This window comes from Esox lucius, chromosome 7 (assembly GCF_011004845.1).
Source record: "Esox lucius isolate fEsoLuc1 chromosome 7, fEsoLuc1.pri, whole genome shotgun sequence".
NCBI classification, from domain to species: domain Eukaryota; kingdom Metazoa; phylum Chordata; class Actinopteri; order Esociformes; family Esocidae; genus Esox; species Esox lucius.
The window spans coordinates 19,492,476-19,507,620 of record NC_047575.1 but is presented as its reverse complement, the minus strand read 5'-3'; the positions used below and the strand labels follow the sequence as shown (position 1 = coordinate 19,507,620).

General features: G+C 42.1%; 1 protein-coding gene across 1 annotated transcript in view; it reads left to right on the top strand.

The window, feature by feature from the left end:
• nectin3b (nectin cell adhesion molecule 3b) overlaps positions 1-15,145 on the top strand; it is a 37,926-nt gene that overhangs the window by 14,824 nt on the left and 7,957 nt on the right. Inside the window, exon 3 of the mRNA XM_020047985.2 lies at positions 14,620-14,967. Within this exon, the coding sequence (XP_019903544.1) occupies positions 14,620-14,967 (348 nt within the window). The remainder of the gene's footprint in view (positions 1-14,619; positions 14,968-15,145) is intronic.

Here is a 15,145-nt window from a genome sequence, read left to right as displayed (position 1 = left end):
TGGAATCTATGCTTGTTAGTCGAAAAAGTCAGGAGAATATCAGCTGATACTACTAAATTGGAGCATCTGTTCTCCCTCCTCACTGCTTCCGAAAGTGAGCACAAAGCTGTTGGGTTCCTGAGGGTGCGTGAATAGGGCTGAGACAAGACAACATTTAATTGACAACAGGTGAAATGAATTATCTCTGCCCTACTCGCCCCTCAGGCCGGGTTTCCCCAGGGTCTTTGTGTCCCCAGGATGCCATTTCATCACATTACTAACACAGACACCTGGCTAGCACATTTGTATTCTCTGGTAATCCCCAGGCCATTGCTCAATGCCACTACAATGTCATGATTGGCCGAAGTGTAAACTCAGCAAGGCTGCTCTCTTCAGCCTCCCTCTGTCTCTGCTACTTTTTACTCTACGCTGTTGCTTCTGACCCGACCTTCACCCCGACTGAACAGGGAGAGGGGAAGCGGGAGGATGCATCTTAAGCATGCTTCCCCTGTCTCTGGGGAGGGCGGACTGTCGCAACAGGACTGTTTGTACAGGAACAACCACCCATGTGGGTCCTGGGAGGACCCTCTCTAAAATCTATGTTGTGCCCACTTAGATTTAGATTTTTGTTGGCTGTGTGCTCTTTAAAAATTTTTTTTTTTGCTGTGTGCTCTATCACTATTCATAGAAGTTATAGACATTCACAGCAATACCTAAACCATGTCAAAATACCACTTCTGAGGTCAGGAGAACGCCTTTTGTTTTTTGCAAAACAAAGTGGAGATCAGGGATATCCCCAGAAAATCTCCCCAGAAAAGTATATCTTTGCCACAGTAAATAAAATGGGAAGTGTTCTGACTAGGTTAGTGCCAAACTGTTTGTAGCAGGGCTTTACTTGGGATGCAGCAGATGCCACTACTCATTATGGGTGGCGGTAGTATTGTTACTGTTTATTGTTTGGAGCTGGAACTCTGAAATACTTCTGACCTATTTGAGCTTTTACAGTTAAATTCTGCCCAAGTCAAGCACTGGTTAAGTATTTTCATTTCAAATGGGATTGTTTTAATTGTGACCAAAGGTTTATTCACCACAAACCGCATAGAGCCAAATAGACTGAAACAAGATGGCACATATAGAAACATTTGTTTTCAATGCAAAATGTTTTAGGTTGAATCTAGGGGCACTGTGTAGAATCCTGCCTCTAAAAGATAACACAACTTGTCTCCTTGTCTTCTTTTACCGAAAGAGACCGGTATAGTAAAATCTAGTCCAGGGTGGGAAGGATTGTACTGTGAGATTACAAGTCATTGCAAACTGATAGACAGACAAGTAAGAAGGTTTAAATGGTTAATATGTCAGTCACTCTATTTAATTTGGTAGAAAAATATTATTATTTATTAACTCAATACATTAAGTGCAAATGTATATTGTTCATTTTTGCTTATTTTTATGCTAGTAATACAGTAAAAATCTTACATTGCCCCTTAAAATCTATTTAAGTGGAAATGCTTGCCAATTTGCACCACCCACAGTTTCCCCATACCCTCTGATAGCCCCATACTAGTAACCTTGTTGCTAGAACAGAGCTAGAACAATGCTGCTGCACCTGGAATGCCATATGTTTTAATTTAATTGGTGAATTAGGAGAAATATAAACTTGCATTTAACATTTTAATGATTAGAGGACTGGAAATCTAGGCCTACAACTTCAAAACATTTGTACTGGGACAGTAAAGTCAAATTTTTTATTTTTGCTGTATACTATACCCATTTGAAAATATGGTTAAAAGATAGATATGAGGCAAAAGGACAGACTGTCACCTTTTATTTTGGTTGGTTTCAACAGTTATCTTTTACCAATTAAGAATAACAGTGCTGTCACATTTCCATCCCCCTATTTTATTTCACCATAGGTATTTGAACAGTTACATTTTAAGCAAATGTAAGAAGTATAAAAAACAACATTTAGTTGCTGATATGTTGCTTGTCTCCCAAGTTTCAGTTTAAAATATTGAAAGGGGTTCTCTTGCAGTTTTTTCCAGTGTTTTACTCAATCCATTCTTCCTTCCATTCTAACAAAATGTCTAGTCACTACTAATGAAAAGCATCCCCACAGCATGCTGCCGCCACCGTACTTAATACTAGGGATGGTGTGTTGAGGCAAGGGCAGGGTTAGGTTTGCACCACACACAAATAAAAAATTATCTTGGACCCATCTGACAACAAAACCGCTTTCTTGCTTTTTGGCAAACCTCAGAAGTCATTTCAGATGCTACTTTTTGAGTTCGGGCTTCTTACATGACACCCTCCCATTCTGCTCAGTGTTATGCAGTGGTCTTGATATTTTAACACTGATTCTTGACCTCTCTTCAGTGCCAGGCATGAATGCTGCATATAAGGATACAGTCACTATTAAAAAACAGGAAGTCTCTAGCATCAAAACTGAGGGAGTTCTGCCAGTTAGAATTCTCAGACATGCTGATACATCGTGTTGCTCTGCCAGCACATTAATACATTTAAAACCCTGTAGCCAAACCTTTTAAATCATGCGTACATGTTTTAGGGGTTATGGGGTGAACCAGCACAAACTTTACACTGGGACTGTCAAATGCCTACGGAATTGGCGTTTGAGTTAGTAATTAAAATAAATGCCATTTTGAAACATACACCCTCCTCCCATAACTTTTTCTCAATAGGCGTTAATTACATTGTTTTGTAATTCTAAACTCACAAATTTAGAGGCTTTACCTGTGTTATAGGCTGTAGTAGTGAGGATCCGGTGGGCGAAACGATGGGAGGTCCGGGGAGATGTGATGAGGAACGGTTGATGCATTATTGAGAGTTCAGGGTGTTCCGTGAATGCGGTATAGCAGCCGTAAGAATGGACGGTAGTGGCTAATAGGCCGGCGACAGGGAGCAATGTAGTTGATCTTCCCCAGAGGGAGGTGTGATCACGTGAGGCACCAAGACAGTGTAGGCTACTGTAAATCATCCTTTGATCATCCTTTTACTCTGCTAATCGAATTTACAGGGCGATGTTTTTACTTGGAGAGGCTACACATCCTTGGATCTATACATTTTATTTCTATGAATGGGCTGTAGCGTATGTGCTATTCATTATTTGAAATTGATCGTGTTTATCAAGCAGCCGTGCTTTAGGCCTATGTATGGCTATTCATGCCTTTGATCGTCACAAACTGGTCGATAATGTCTCATTTTACCTTGTTACATCATGAAAATGAGAACTAAATTCTAATGGATTTATCTTTTGAATAATTTAAGTGTTGTGTAATTTTAATTTTGTACATTTGTAAGGCCTAATAAATAAATGAAAATAGCCTGTGTTCTTAGAAATAATCGTTCTTCGTATTCTTAATTGTTGATCAATCGGAAAATACACCTAGTATTTTTCAAATTTATTTACCATTTAAAACAAACTTTCTGTAATTCATCATTTTTGGACCACTCTCTATGGTTTGATGACAACCCAGTAGATGAACTGATTCTCTGGCTGGATGGTGATGCTGCGGAGGAGAACATGTATGCTAATAGGGACAATAGGGATGATAATTAGCCAGACTCTTTTTCTGAAGTATCCCTGTTATTTATTCTTAAAGCATTTTAGTGAGACAAACTACTACCAGATGCATTTGTTTTTAACTGTCTTTTTTAAAAACCTTAAGGAAGATTTATCTTCTGTTAGGTTCGGGAATATTTGGACACTTACACAATTTTAATAATTTTGACTCTGTATGCCATCACAATGGATTTCAGATGAAACAACAGAGATGCAATTGAAGTGCAGACTTTCAGCTTTAATTCAAGGGGTTGAACAAAAATATCATATGAAACGTTTAAGAATTGCAACCATTTTCATACACCCTGCCCTTATTTCAGGAGTTCAAATGTAATTGGACAAATTAATACAATCACAAATACAATTTTCATTTGTAATACTTTGTTGATAATACAAACAAGCAAGATTTCTGGCTCTCACAGACCTGTAACAACTTCTTTAAGAGGCTCCTCTGTCCTCCACTTGTTACCTGTATTAATGGAACCTGAACTTATCAGTATAAAAGACACCTGTCCACAACCTCAAACAGTCACACTCCAAACTCCACTATGGCCAAGACCAAAGAGCTGTGAAAGGACACCCAAAACAGAATTGTAGACCTGCACCAGGCTGGGAAGACTGAATCTGCAATAGGTAAGCAGCTTGGTGTGAAGAAATCTGTGGGAGCAATTATAAGAAAATGGAAAACATACAAGACCTCTGATAATCTCCCTCGATCCAGGGCTCCACGCAAGATCTCACCCCGTGGGGTCAAAATGATCACAAGAACGGTGAGCAAAAATCCCAGAACCACACAGGGGGACCTAGTGAATGACCTCCAGAGAGCTGGGACCAAAGTAACAAAGGCTACCATCAGTAACACACACCACCGCCAGGGACTCAAATTCTGCAGTGCCAGACGTGTCCCCCTGCTTAAGCCAGTACATGTCCAGGCCCGTCTGAGGTTTGCTAGAGAGCATTTGGATGGTCCAGAAGAGGATTGGGAGAATGCCATATGGTCAGATGAAACCAAAATATTACTTTTTGGTAAAAACTCAACTTGTCGTATTTGGAGGAGAAAGAATGCTGAGTTGCACCATACCTACTGTGAAGCATGGGGGTGGAAACATCATGCTTTGGGGCTGTTTTTCTGCAAAGGGACCAGGATGACTGATCAGTGTAAAGGAAAAGAATGAATGGGGCCATGTATCATGAGATATTGAGAGAACCTCCTTCCATCAGCAAGGGCATTGAAGATTAAACGTGGGTCTTTCAGTATGACAATGATCCCAAACACACCGCCCGGGCAACGAAGGAGTGGCTTCGTAAGAAGCTTTTCAAGGTCCTGGAGTGGCCTAGCCAGTCACCAGATCTCAACCCCATAGAAAATCTTTGGAGGGAGTGGAAAATCTGTGTTGCCCAGCGACAACCCCAAAACATCACTGCTCTAGAGGAGATCTGCATGGAGGAATGGGCCAAAATACCAGCAACAGTGTGTGAAAACCTTGTGAAGACTCATAGAAAACGTTTGACCTCTGTCATTGCCAACAAAGGGTATATAACGAAGTATTGAGATTCACTTTTGTTATTGACCCAATACTTATTTTCCACCATAATTTACCAATAAATTCATAAAAAATCCTACAATGTCATTTTCTGGATTTATTTTTCTTATTTTGTCTCTCATATTTGAAGTGTACCTATGATGAGAATTACAGGCCTCATCTTTTTAAGTGGGAGAACTTGCACAATTGGTGGCTGACTAAATACTTTATTGCCCCACTGTATGTCTTTGCTGCTTGGTTTAACATGTCTAAAATGCATTGTATATGCTCTTTCTGCTTATGTATTTTGTGGTTATGAAAACTGAGATTTGCCTTTGTACTTTAAGCGACATGTATTATTTAAGTTGGTTTAAACTAATGTCATTCTTGACCTCCATAGGCATTTTAATTGGAAGATGTGATAAAGGACATCTTCATCCTGAGCAAAGAATGTGCTACCAGTTGAGTCTGCGTCTGGATAATCTTTAATGTAATTGTACTGTGGAGTGAGTTTGTACATTGTTGATAAAGATGAACAAAAATGAAAAGTTAAATACTAACAATCACATTAAACAATGATTGAAGTTAAGGTATATATTTTTCTTCCTATTTGCTGATAGCTACTGAAATGGGTGGTTGTCCAACCTAGCTGTCTTAAGATGAATGCTCTCACGATTAGTCACTCTGGATAAGAATGGTGACAGAAATGTAACATGGATTTTACATTTGCTTACAAAGAACCCCTTTGAATTGACATGAAGATGATGCATCATGAAGTTAGAAGTGTTATGGATGTTACATAAAATGGAGAAAGTTGTTAGAGGCCTCCTTAATATTTTAGGGATTTCTGATAATTGGGACAATCTCCTCAACAATGGATTGTCACAAATAGATTTTTGTCATTGTTAACATGTTTATTATATGTTTATAGACAAGTTTCAACTGTTACAATGTAAAGGCAACATTTTTATGGTTCTTCCCCATTAGACACAAAAGGTGTCAAATGTTTACGTTTATTGTCCAAATAGTTGAGAGAACTTAATCATAGACGTCCTATGGACTATTTTAGACTTGATCCAGCCTTCATAGCGATCATAGATACGCCACCCTAACAAATTGACAGTGTGTAAATATGATAGAAATACTGGAAGACCATAATATAAGCCTTTTAAGACTATCTATCTTTGAAACTCTAACATTGATCATGCCTATAGGGTTTTCTGTGAGTACTTATTAGAATTTTTCATGTTTCATTGCCGTTTCCTGTTTTGTTTTCCTGGTAGAGATGGTCCCCTTATGTAGCTAGAACAGATCTCATGGGTAATCTCCGCCATGTTGGGCCGAAGCAGGAAGCACTTCCCCATCACAGTTGTAGTCTTTTTGAAACCAGTACATTTACAGAGTTATGAGCTGAAAAGATGTCAAATGGCTCATTTTGTTAGAATGTGTGATTGAAATTGATTTAATTCTGCGTTTTTAAGATTGACCAACACAGTATTCGGTCAATGAAAATCTAATTAAACGTCTAACATTTGACTCATTGATCATTAATACAAAATGTATACCTAATAGGAGTTGCATAATATTTAACTATTTGTTTAGGCAAGCCAGAGTATAATATGATGTAACAAATCCCATGAATTACATGTTTTTACTCTGTGAAATAAGACATGCACTTTTGACTACCCTATTCTCAGGTCCGTCTCCATATTTTCCAGTAGCTATAGGGATCTTTTTTTGCTCATGCATTCTAATTTCCTGCCAAACCCACCACTGGTATGTGGCCAAGGAGCTCAATATGTTATCTAACAAATGTATTAGCCAGGACCTCCTGTAGATATTGCATAGGAACTGTTCTGAAACTGGAAATATGAACGGAATATAATGCTTGTATGCATAAAAATGCCTGATTTTAGTCACACAAGCCCCATAGGCACATCCGTTGGAAGTCACCATTGATGAATATCTATAGTTATCTTTCGGGTGGTGTTTTAATGGCATTATGGGTGTCTATTCTTTTGATAAATGTTTGGAACCCACCGGTCTCTATACGCCCGTTGTGTGATGGTTTATGAAAAGGTTATTTAACTGTTCTTTTAGATAGTTTGCTTGCAGTTTTAAACTGCCAGTATGTATATTGTGCACAATGTTTTTCTTTATACATGACACACGTTTTCACACCGTGTCACACTCCTTGTACACGACCTGCAATGCCGATGGCCCGTAACATAATTTGTAATGTATTATGCATCAGTGGGGCGTTGGTCTGATGCTGGGCTGTAGTCAGTGACTTCTTCACCCTGGCCTCCCTCCACAGTCTTGCTGAGGAGAATACTTTAGACTGCCTGGCCCCACTGGCCTTGCCTCTCCTCTTCATGTACCTTCTTAGTCAACACAACATGCCAGGGAGGAGGGATAGAAAAATCCACTTATGTTCCATAAGTGTATGTTCCAGAGAACCTTTTTCATCAAGGTTTCTGTAGACTTTAGACCTGGAGACAACTGTCATTCACTACTCTAACCGGGCTCTGTGGACAGTTTTGTGAATGGCTTCTCCACACAACTCCCTAACAGGACATGAGGTACTTCAGATCCCGCTTGTTCATATAGGAGTTATGGCTACAGTATGTGAGTGTAGATGATCACTGCTAAGGGAATGTGTTTGGAAAGCAAGTGGCTGGTAGGCCAAACTGTTTAGGGTTGAGCCTATTTGTCAGGGCAACTAGAAGACCTGACGGATGAGTACTGTCCTGCTGATGGGCTGAGTACAGTGTCCTCCTGTGTGTCACAGCCAATGTGTGTGGAGAACACACTGTTCCATAACAGCCACCCATCAATTATGAATGCACTGAACTTGGTAACATTTGTTAGTCTTTTATACATTTTTTTTATTTAGTTATGACACTCCCACGGCTCAGCTGTTTCTATTGGAGCACTATGTGGCGCTCCTCTGTGATTTCATGTCCTGCAGTGTTTGTTCATTCCCTGTGTTGTTTCTTTGCAGTCAGTTAATGACACTGAGAATCGGACGGGGGCTGACCATCAGGACAAGGGGGGTGGGGGGGTTCCCTCTCCTTCCTGACCCTCTTTGTGTCTGCCCAGGCTCTGGAAGGCTTTAATGAGCTCATGGCACCGTAGGACTAGCCTAAAGCCTGGTATCAGGTCTGTGTACACAGCATGTTAGTGTGTTTTACCACGTATGCTGGAACAGATTGTAGAGGGGTTGCCTGTACTCCGTTTATTACAGATTATGAGATTCTAGGAGTTCTCCAGTTAAACATAAGGCCAAGTCAGAGGAGGAGGATGGACATACTGTATTGCTTAACACGCAGAGGAAATAACTCTTTATAACAATTCTTTCTGGAGGCTCCAAGGATGGTTACAATAATACTGTATTTGAAATGTACAAACAAAACTGAAAATTGAGAAGGAAAATGTTTCTCAGTGGGTGGTGTGGATCAGGAGTAGCCCCAGTTCCAAACATCTCATTCTCACAGAACCGAGATGCTCAGATCCTTGGGTCTTGAAATATTATTACTAGTTCAAGTTATGTTCAGCTTTTTTTACTCACATTGAATCCGTCACTATTGTCAGCCTTGCCAACCAAGCCTGTTGTAGGTCGGTTTGAGGGAGGGAGTCAGTGTGGTGGAAGGAATCTGTCAGACCTACATAATGCTGACTGGTGTTGTGCCACATTTGTAATTTCTCTGTACGAGCCCATTTATTTATTCACATTTAGACTAGCTTTGGATTTCAACTAGAAATGTTGTCTTAAATAGATGTGAGTCATTAATGTTAGGTGCGTGTATGTGCGTGCGTGTGTGTGTGTGCAATCGGTGTGTATTAGATGAAACCGATCTGAATGTGGAAGCGGAAGGTAAGAGAAAGATGTAATTATCCACAAGGGGCCTCCCCCCGCTTTTCACCAACCCCCCTCCCCAGACACACACACAGTGCCAGGGCTTTATGCACTACCTACTGCTGTTTGAAGCAGGAATCAGATGGAGAAATATATGAAAAAGCCTTCCTCATTAGTGGAGACCTTTGCCTGGGTTAATCATCAAACTTTGAGTTGTGCATTGTTTTGTCCCCCTACCAGTAAACTTTGTTTTGTTCCCCTTCAATCTTTAAACTATCTTTACAGAGACCGTCTGCTTTCTCACTTTTTAAACGTCCTTTACAGAGATGGATGTTGCGTTTGCCTCAGTCTTAAAACTCTTATACAGACACGGACAGAGCATTTTCTTTCTTGCTATTTAAAGGGATAGTTCAACCTAAAATAATATTTGGTTGAAATTCGCCTTACCTGGGGTTGTTTTGCCCATGGTGTCATATTCCATGATACGCAGTTTTTTCCCCTCTTTCCCTGCCTATAGTTAGCATCGACCAAATTTATGAACCGAAACCACCCAGCCAAATCTAGTAAAAGCTGCATTGCAAGTGGAAACTCTCACTCCAATCTATGTCATTCTAGCACTGTATTAATTTTTTTATTATTGCATACTGCAGAAATAACTGCTGGAATTTGATTACTCCAAACTGGCACTATTTTCCCTGTAGCTACAGTATCTGTTGCTCAGTGGAAAACAATTACACGGAGGCCGATACATTTTTTTGTTGAAAACTTGGTCTATTTTCTTTGGAAATTTCAAGAATAAACCACTTTGTTAGATCAGGGCTTTGATTATACCACTGACAGCCTCCTCCTATCCCCCTGCTCTATACGCCATTGCCTTGGTACTGCATATATTGACCATTTTGGAGAATTCCACTGTAGGCTATGAATTTTTGTCATAGCCTAAAATAAAAATTACCTTTATGTAATTGCCTCCTTAGATTGCAAATGAGCTAACTATCTAACTGACTGCTGTCTGTGTGTAATGTGATGCCTTTGTACTGTTGAAATTGTCACATGCCTAGTTTTCCTTGCAGTGACTATTTGTTCAATACATATCCACTTTCCCATTCAACATTGCTTTAGAATTTACACAAATGACTTGCTCTACCTTGGAGTATCTTTTAATTAATAAGATTTTATTGTTATAATGGTGTAACTTCGATATTCTTACATTTTGAGAAAGTTGTTAATAACGTTGTATGGCAAACAATTGTGTTGTGGAAAATGTTCTTTTAACATGACAGTATCGGATCAGTACTCTGTGTAGGCTGATACTCAAAGTTCAGATACTCAAAACTGGTATCGGCGCATGCGTTGTTCTTTTATCCATCTTATCATTATTATTTTTTTTAGGTAGATGACGCTACCCAACGCAATTTGAAGTGATTTCAATTCCATGCTTGCTGTGCAGCTTTTGCTAGATTGGGTCGCATGTTTTCATTTTATGAATTTGGACAAATTTAAGGATGCTACCTTAAGGCTGGGAGGTAAGTTAAGAATCTCTTTTTGTGACATCGTAGGTCAAATGGCACTATTGGCAATCAGACACCAAGGGAATTCACCCCATCACAATTTTAGGTCATACTCTTCCTTTAAACTCTTCACAGAGCGAACATATTTGTCTGACTATCCTTTGGCACAAAATTTTTCCACAGAATATTTCAGTGTTTGTGTCTCTGTGAGAGTTTATGGGAACTGGGAATGGTCTTTGAAAGGGGATTTTCTTTCCACTTTCTGTTTTGCCAGACAATGCTTTAACACTTTTGTGTCCTTTGAGTGAGTCCATTGTCTAATATGGGCTTAGCATTGTGTGCTTTTAGGCGTGTTGTCTTGGCAGAGTCCTGACATTCCATTAAAGGACTGTGAATTGGACATACAGTACTCTTCTCTATATGGGTTGATTGGGCATCTTCAGTCCAACATTTATTGTGAGGATGACTCATTTCTCCCCTGGCAGTTTTACCTCAGAAGGACCAACCTTTTAGACATTATGTCATGGTTTTCCTTTTGTTACCGCAAGTTGTTATTACAACATTAGGAAGGCATTATGACCCCATTAGCAAAGCGCTAGCTAGCTACCACAGTATGAACCCTGAGTTATTACAGCCTTGGCATAACCTTGGCATTAGCAGGCCTGGTTCCTCCATTGCCCAGCAGAGAGAGGTTCTCCTATCTGGTATTGGAGGCCTGTGGGGAATGTCCCCTTCCTCCTCCCCCGGACATAGTCCACCACCTTCGGACAGTGGGGATTTCTCCTCCTTTCTCCTCCCCCAAACAGGAGGCTGCTATTTTAGTTCCTGGTGCATTCCTGCTCAGAACACAGGCAGCTGAGGTGTGTGTGTGATTCTGAAATGTGATACCCATAGCGCTGCTACTGGGTTAACAGTAATGATCTAACCTTTGACCTGGTGTGTAAAAGCATCCACTTCCTTCTACACGGCAATGACTAAACCTTCTGTTTCATGTTCAGAACTGTGTGTGGTTACTGTTTGACATGCTCACATGTTAAATCCCAGTCTGTCAAGAACACCTGCTTTCCACACTGGCAGAAGTGGTTTACCAATCATGTCTCCATGTTCATCACACCACACTGACTGCCACTCGCCCCTTTTCTTCACCGTAGTGATACCGTTAACTAATGACACCCGTTTGATATGACTCCTAATGACTCTTAACTGTCTACTTGCATATGATAGTTGACATGATGTGTGTGATTAGGTGCCTGGTTCATGTGTAATCATCAACCAGGGGTTACTGAGTCAACTCTGTGCCATAACCTACAGTCACGAAAGTATTGTGATGACGCCAGAATGTCTGCATGTCACAGGCCCACTTCCTGATCCAAACCGACCATCACAGCCATGAGCTCTCCATAGTTCCTTCCCACTGGAACACTGAGAGCCAGCCAGCCACACACCTGCTGCAACATGCGTGGTGCGTGTGAAGGTACCGCTGACGAAGGGAAGACTGAGCCCTGGAGTCTCCTCTGGGAACAATGTGTTCTTGCTGCCAGGAGAGAGAGAGCTAGAGAGACGTGGGGGGTTTGAGGGAGAGAGGATAAGTGGGTGTGTGTCAGGCACTACTGTAGTTTTTCTTTGTGTAGCTGTTAGCTATTCTTCGTGGTGGATTCATTTTGATACAGTACAAAATGGCATTTCAATACTTTGACTGTTTATTTCAGCTGGTGTTCCGGGGCGAGGTCTTTCTGTTTCTGCTGATGGTTAGCTTGGTGATTATATTGAAGGTCATGTCTTTGTTTTCTCCCCTTCTCTATGCTTCTGAGAGGAGCCTTAAAATAACAGTACATGAAAGCTTTGATCGAGCGGATCTGTAGTGATGTGGTTATTAATATCTATGGCAATTTAACCTGCTTCATCCCATGATAAAAATCACCATCTTAAAGTTCCAGTACTGAGCAGCACCCACACAGCCCTATCCTAGACCACAGAGAATGCCTCTGTTCTGCAGCAAGCTCACTGTCCGTCTCCTCATTAGAACCCATGTCCTGTAGGGCCACGGTCTGCCCCTCATTAGAACCCACGTCCTTTTGGCCCACTCTGTCCCCAAATTAGAACCCACATCCTGTTGGCCCACTGCTTGTCCCCTCATCAGAACCCATGTCCTGTTGGCCCACTGCTTGTCCCCTCATCAGAACCCATGTCCTGTTGGCCCACTGCTTGTCCCCTCATTAGAACCCATGTCCTGTTGGCCCGCAGTCTGTCCCCTCATTAGAACACACATCCTGTTGGCCCACTGTCTGTCCCCTCATTAAAACCCTGTCTCCTGTTTGGAGTGAATTATTGCAAGTCCTGGCTGGGAATGCAGTCGCTATATGTTACTCTCTACCTCCATCACTGTCAGCCTGCTAACCAATGACACCACCAGAAGGTGACGCAGCTGCCTGTGATCATTGACATGCTTAACAAGAGTCAACAGATGTCTAACAGTAAACTCAGTGTTATAGACGGTAAGCTTCAAAACTAAACTGTGCTCATTGCAGTTCACAGTTCTGCAGTGGGAGCGTTCTTCCCTGAATCAGGCAGGTCAAATAATCTTCAGTAAAAGTTGCTTCCTTAAAATGTCCATGTCCTCTTGATGTTTTTTTTGCTCCTCTCTATGCTGTCATTCTCATGTCACCCTCTGTACTCAGGCCTTCATTGGGCTACTTAGAAAACGGCTTATGTTTTCTGTTGGGGTGGGGGCTGTAGATTGGCTGGGATGGTTGTTGGCACGACAACAACAAGCGGAATGTTTGGACTCTGTTGCCAAGCAATGTGGCGGGTTTTAATTTTACAATGACGTCTTCCCACTGGCAGCTTGTTGTAATTAGTGATGTGGTTGAGGGGGCTGTGGGGCGGGGGGGGGGGGGGGGTGCAGCATGCTGGTATTATGATGTTTCTCATTTATGCATCTATCTGTGGCCACCATTCCTTTTACTGGATCTCTTTCCCAGGAGAATGTCTTAGAGATCCATTAGTTTCCTCTCATCTGTGTTTCATATGCTCCTCTGTCCTTCAGCCTGTTTCTTCTCCACTAGCACTTTCATCATATTGGCAGATCTCCTCCCCGTCTCCTCTTCACTTCCTCCTGGTTTCTGTCTCCGTCTTTCTCCTCCCTTCCTCCTTCTAACCCCTAGGTCCCTAGAGCACTACTGATCTTAATGTCGTGTGTGTGTGTGTGTGTGTGTGTGTGTGTGTGTGGACAGTGTGGACGGGCCATGTAGTGACTAGAGTGGAAACTTTAGGGAGGAGTTCTGATTGGACACAGACAGGGAGGTTTCACAAAGGTCTGCTTTTAATTCCTGTATTCAGGTCAGGAGTAGGGCAGGCAACTATTGTAGCAGAATACCCTCTGCTCTTCAGAACACACACACACTGGCCTGTGTATGAAGTCGACGGAGAACCATTCCTGCTGTTGCTGTGGATTCATGAGCAACTGTCCACATGTCTGTAAATGCTTAGTTAGATGGCATCGACTAAGCTTGTTTGGTTTGGAAATGTTTTAGCAGAGCTGACGTCAATGCTCTTTCAACTAAATTCTGTTCACAGAATGCTGTCTCTCACCCGACCACCCGCACACATACGCATACACCCACAACACACAGACACACACACACACACACACACACACACACACACAAACACACCAGGCATGATTGATGTTTATTGATTGTTCCCCAGAAAAGTGGAGTCTGATTATCTTTTGATGGCACACTGGAATTGAAAAGAACTAGTGGATGAGGTCACCTTGAGTCCAAGTGAAGATATCCCATGGATGAGGTCACCTTGAGTCAATTGTTGACAGGAAGCCCCTGCGTTAAGAACTTAACACAAAGTATGCCAGCCACAGTGGCGCGTGCGTGTGTTTTGCAGACATACTGCAGTTGTTGTTTTGCTAGGTTCTTTAGTGTCTTCCTTGAAGGTTGGCCTCATTTTGCCATTTTTTGTCGTCATCAGCTGTCATATTGCATTTACGGCCCTCTGCATTTGCGGACCTGCTTACAGGTTTCTGGTTTACAGCCCAGTTAGAACTATTCTGATGATACCTTTTTCCTACTTCCGAATTGATTTGAATGACATGGTAGTTGCTAGTAAAACTAATTGTTTTCTCTTCATCTCACCCCTCCCTCGTCCTTTCTCCAGGGGCGTGGGGAAGTCAGGTAATTGTGCCCCGGAAGGTGAGTGCTGTGTTGGGGAAGAATGTGACGTTGGCCTGTAACGTGGAGGTGGGCGCCAACCTTAGTCTCACCCAGAGTACCTGGGAACGGCAGCTGTCCACCGGCCCGTTGACGCTGGCGGTGTACAACCCTGTGTTTGGCATCTCCGTCAACGCGGAGTACACACGGCGCCTGTCCTTCCGCTCACCGTCCTCCCATGATGCCACCGTCATTCTGGAGGACGTGGGCTTCGCAGACATTGGAGTGTACACCTGCAAAGTGGCCACCTTCCCCCTGGGAAACACACAGGCCTCCACCACGGTCAGCGTGCTCGGTAAGGTGGTGCGTGCGTGTGTGTGAGCACGTGTGTGTGGAGAGTGTGCATGTATGGGTATGGGTTGATAGCGTGCGTGCGTATGAATGGGTATGGGTTGATTGTGTGCGTGCGTGTGAAGGGGTTGATAGTGTGCGTGCGTGTGAAGGGGTTGATAGTGTGCGTGCGTGTGAAGGGG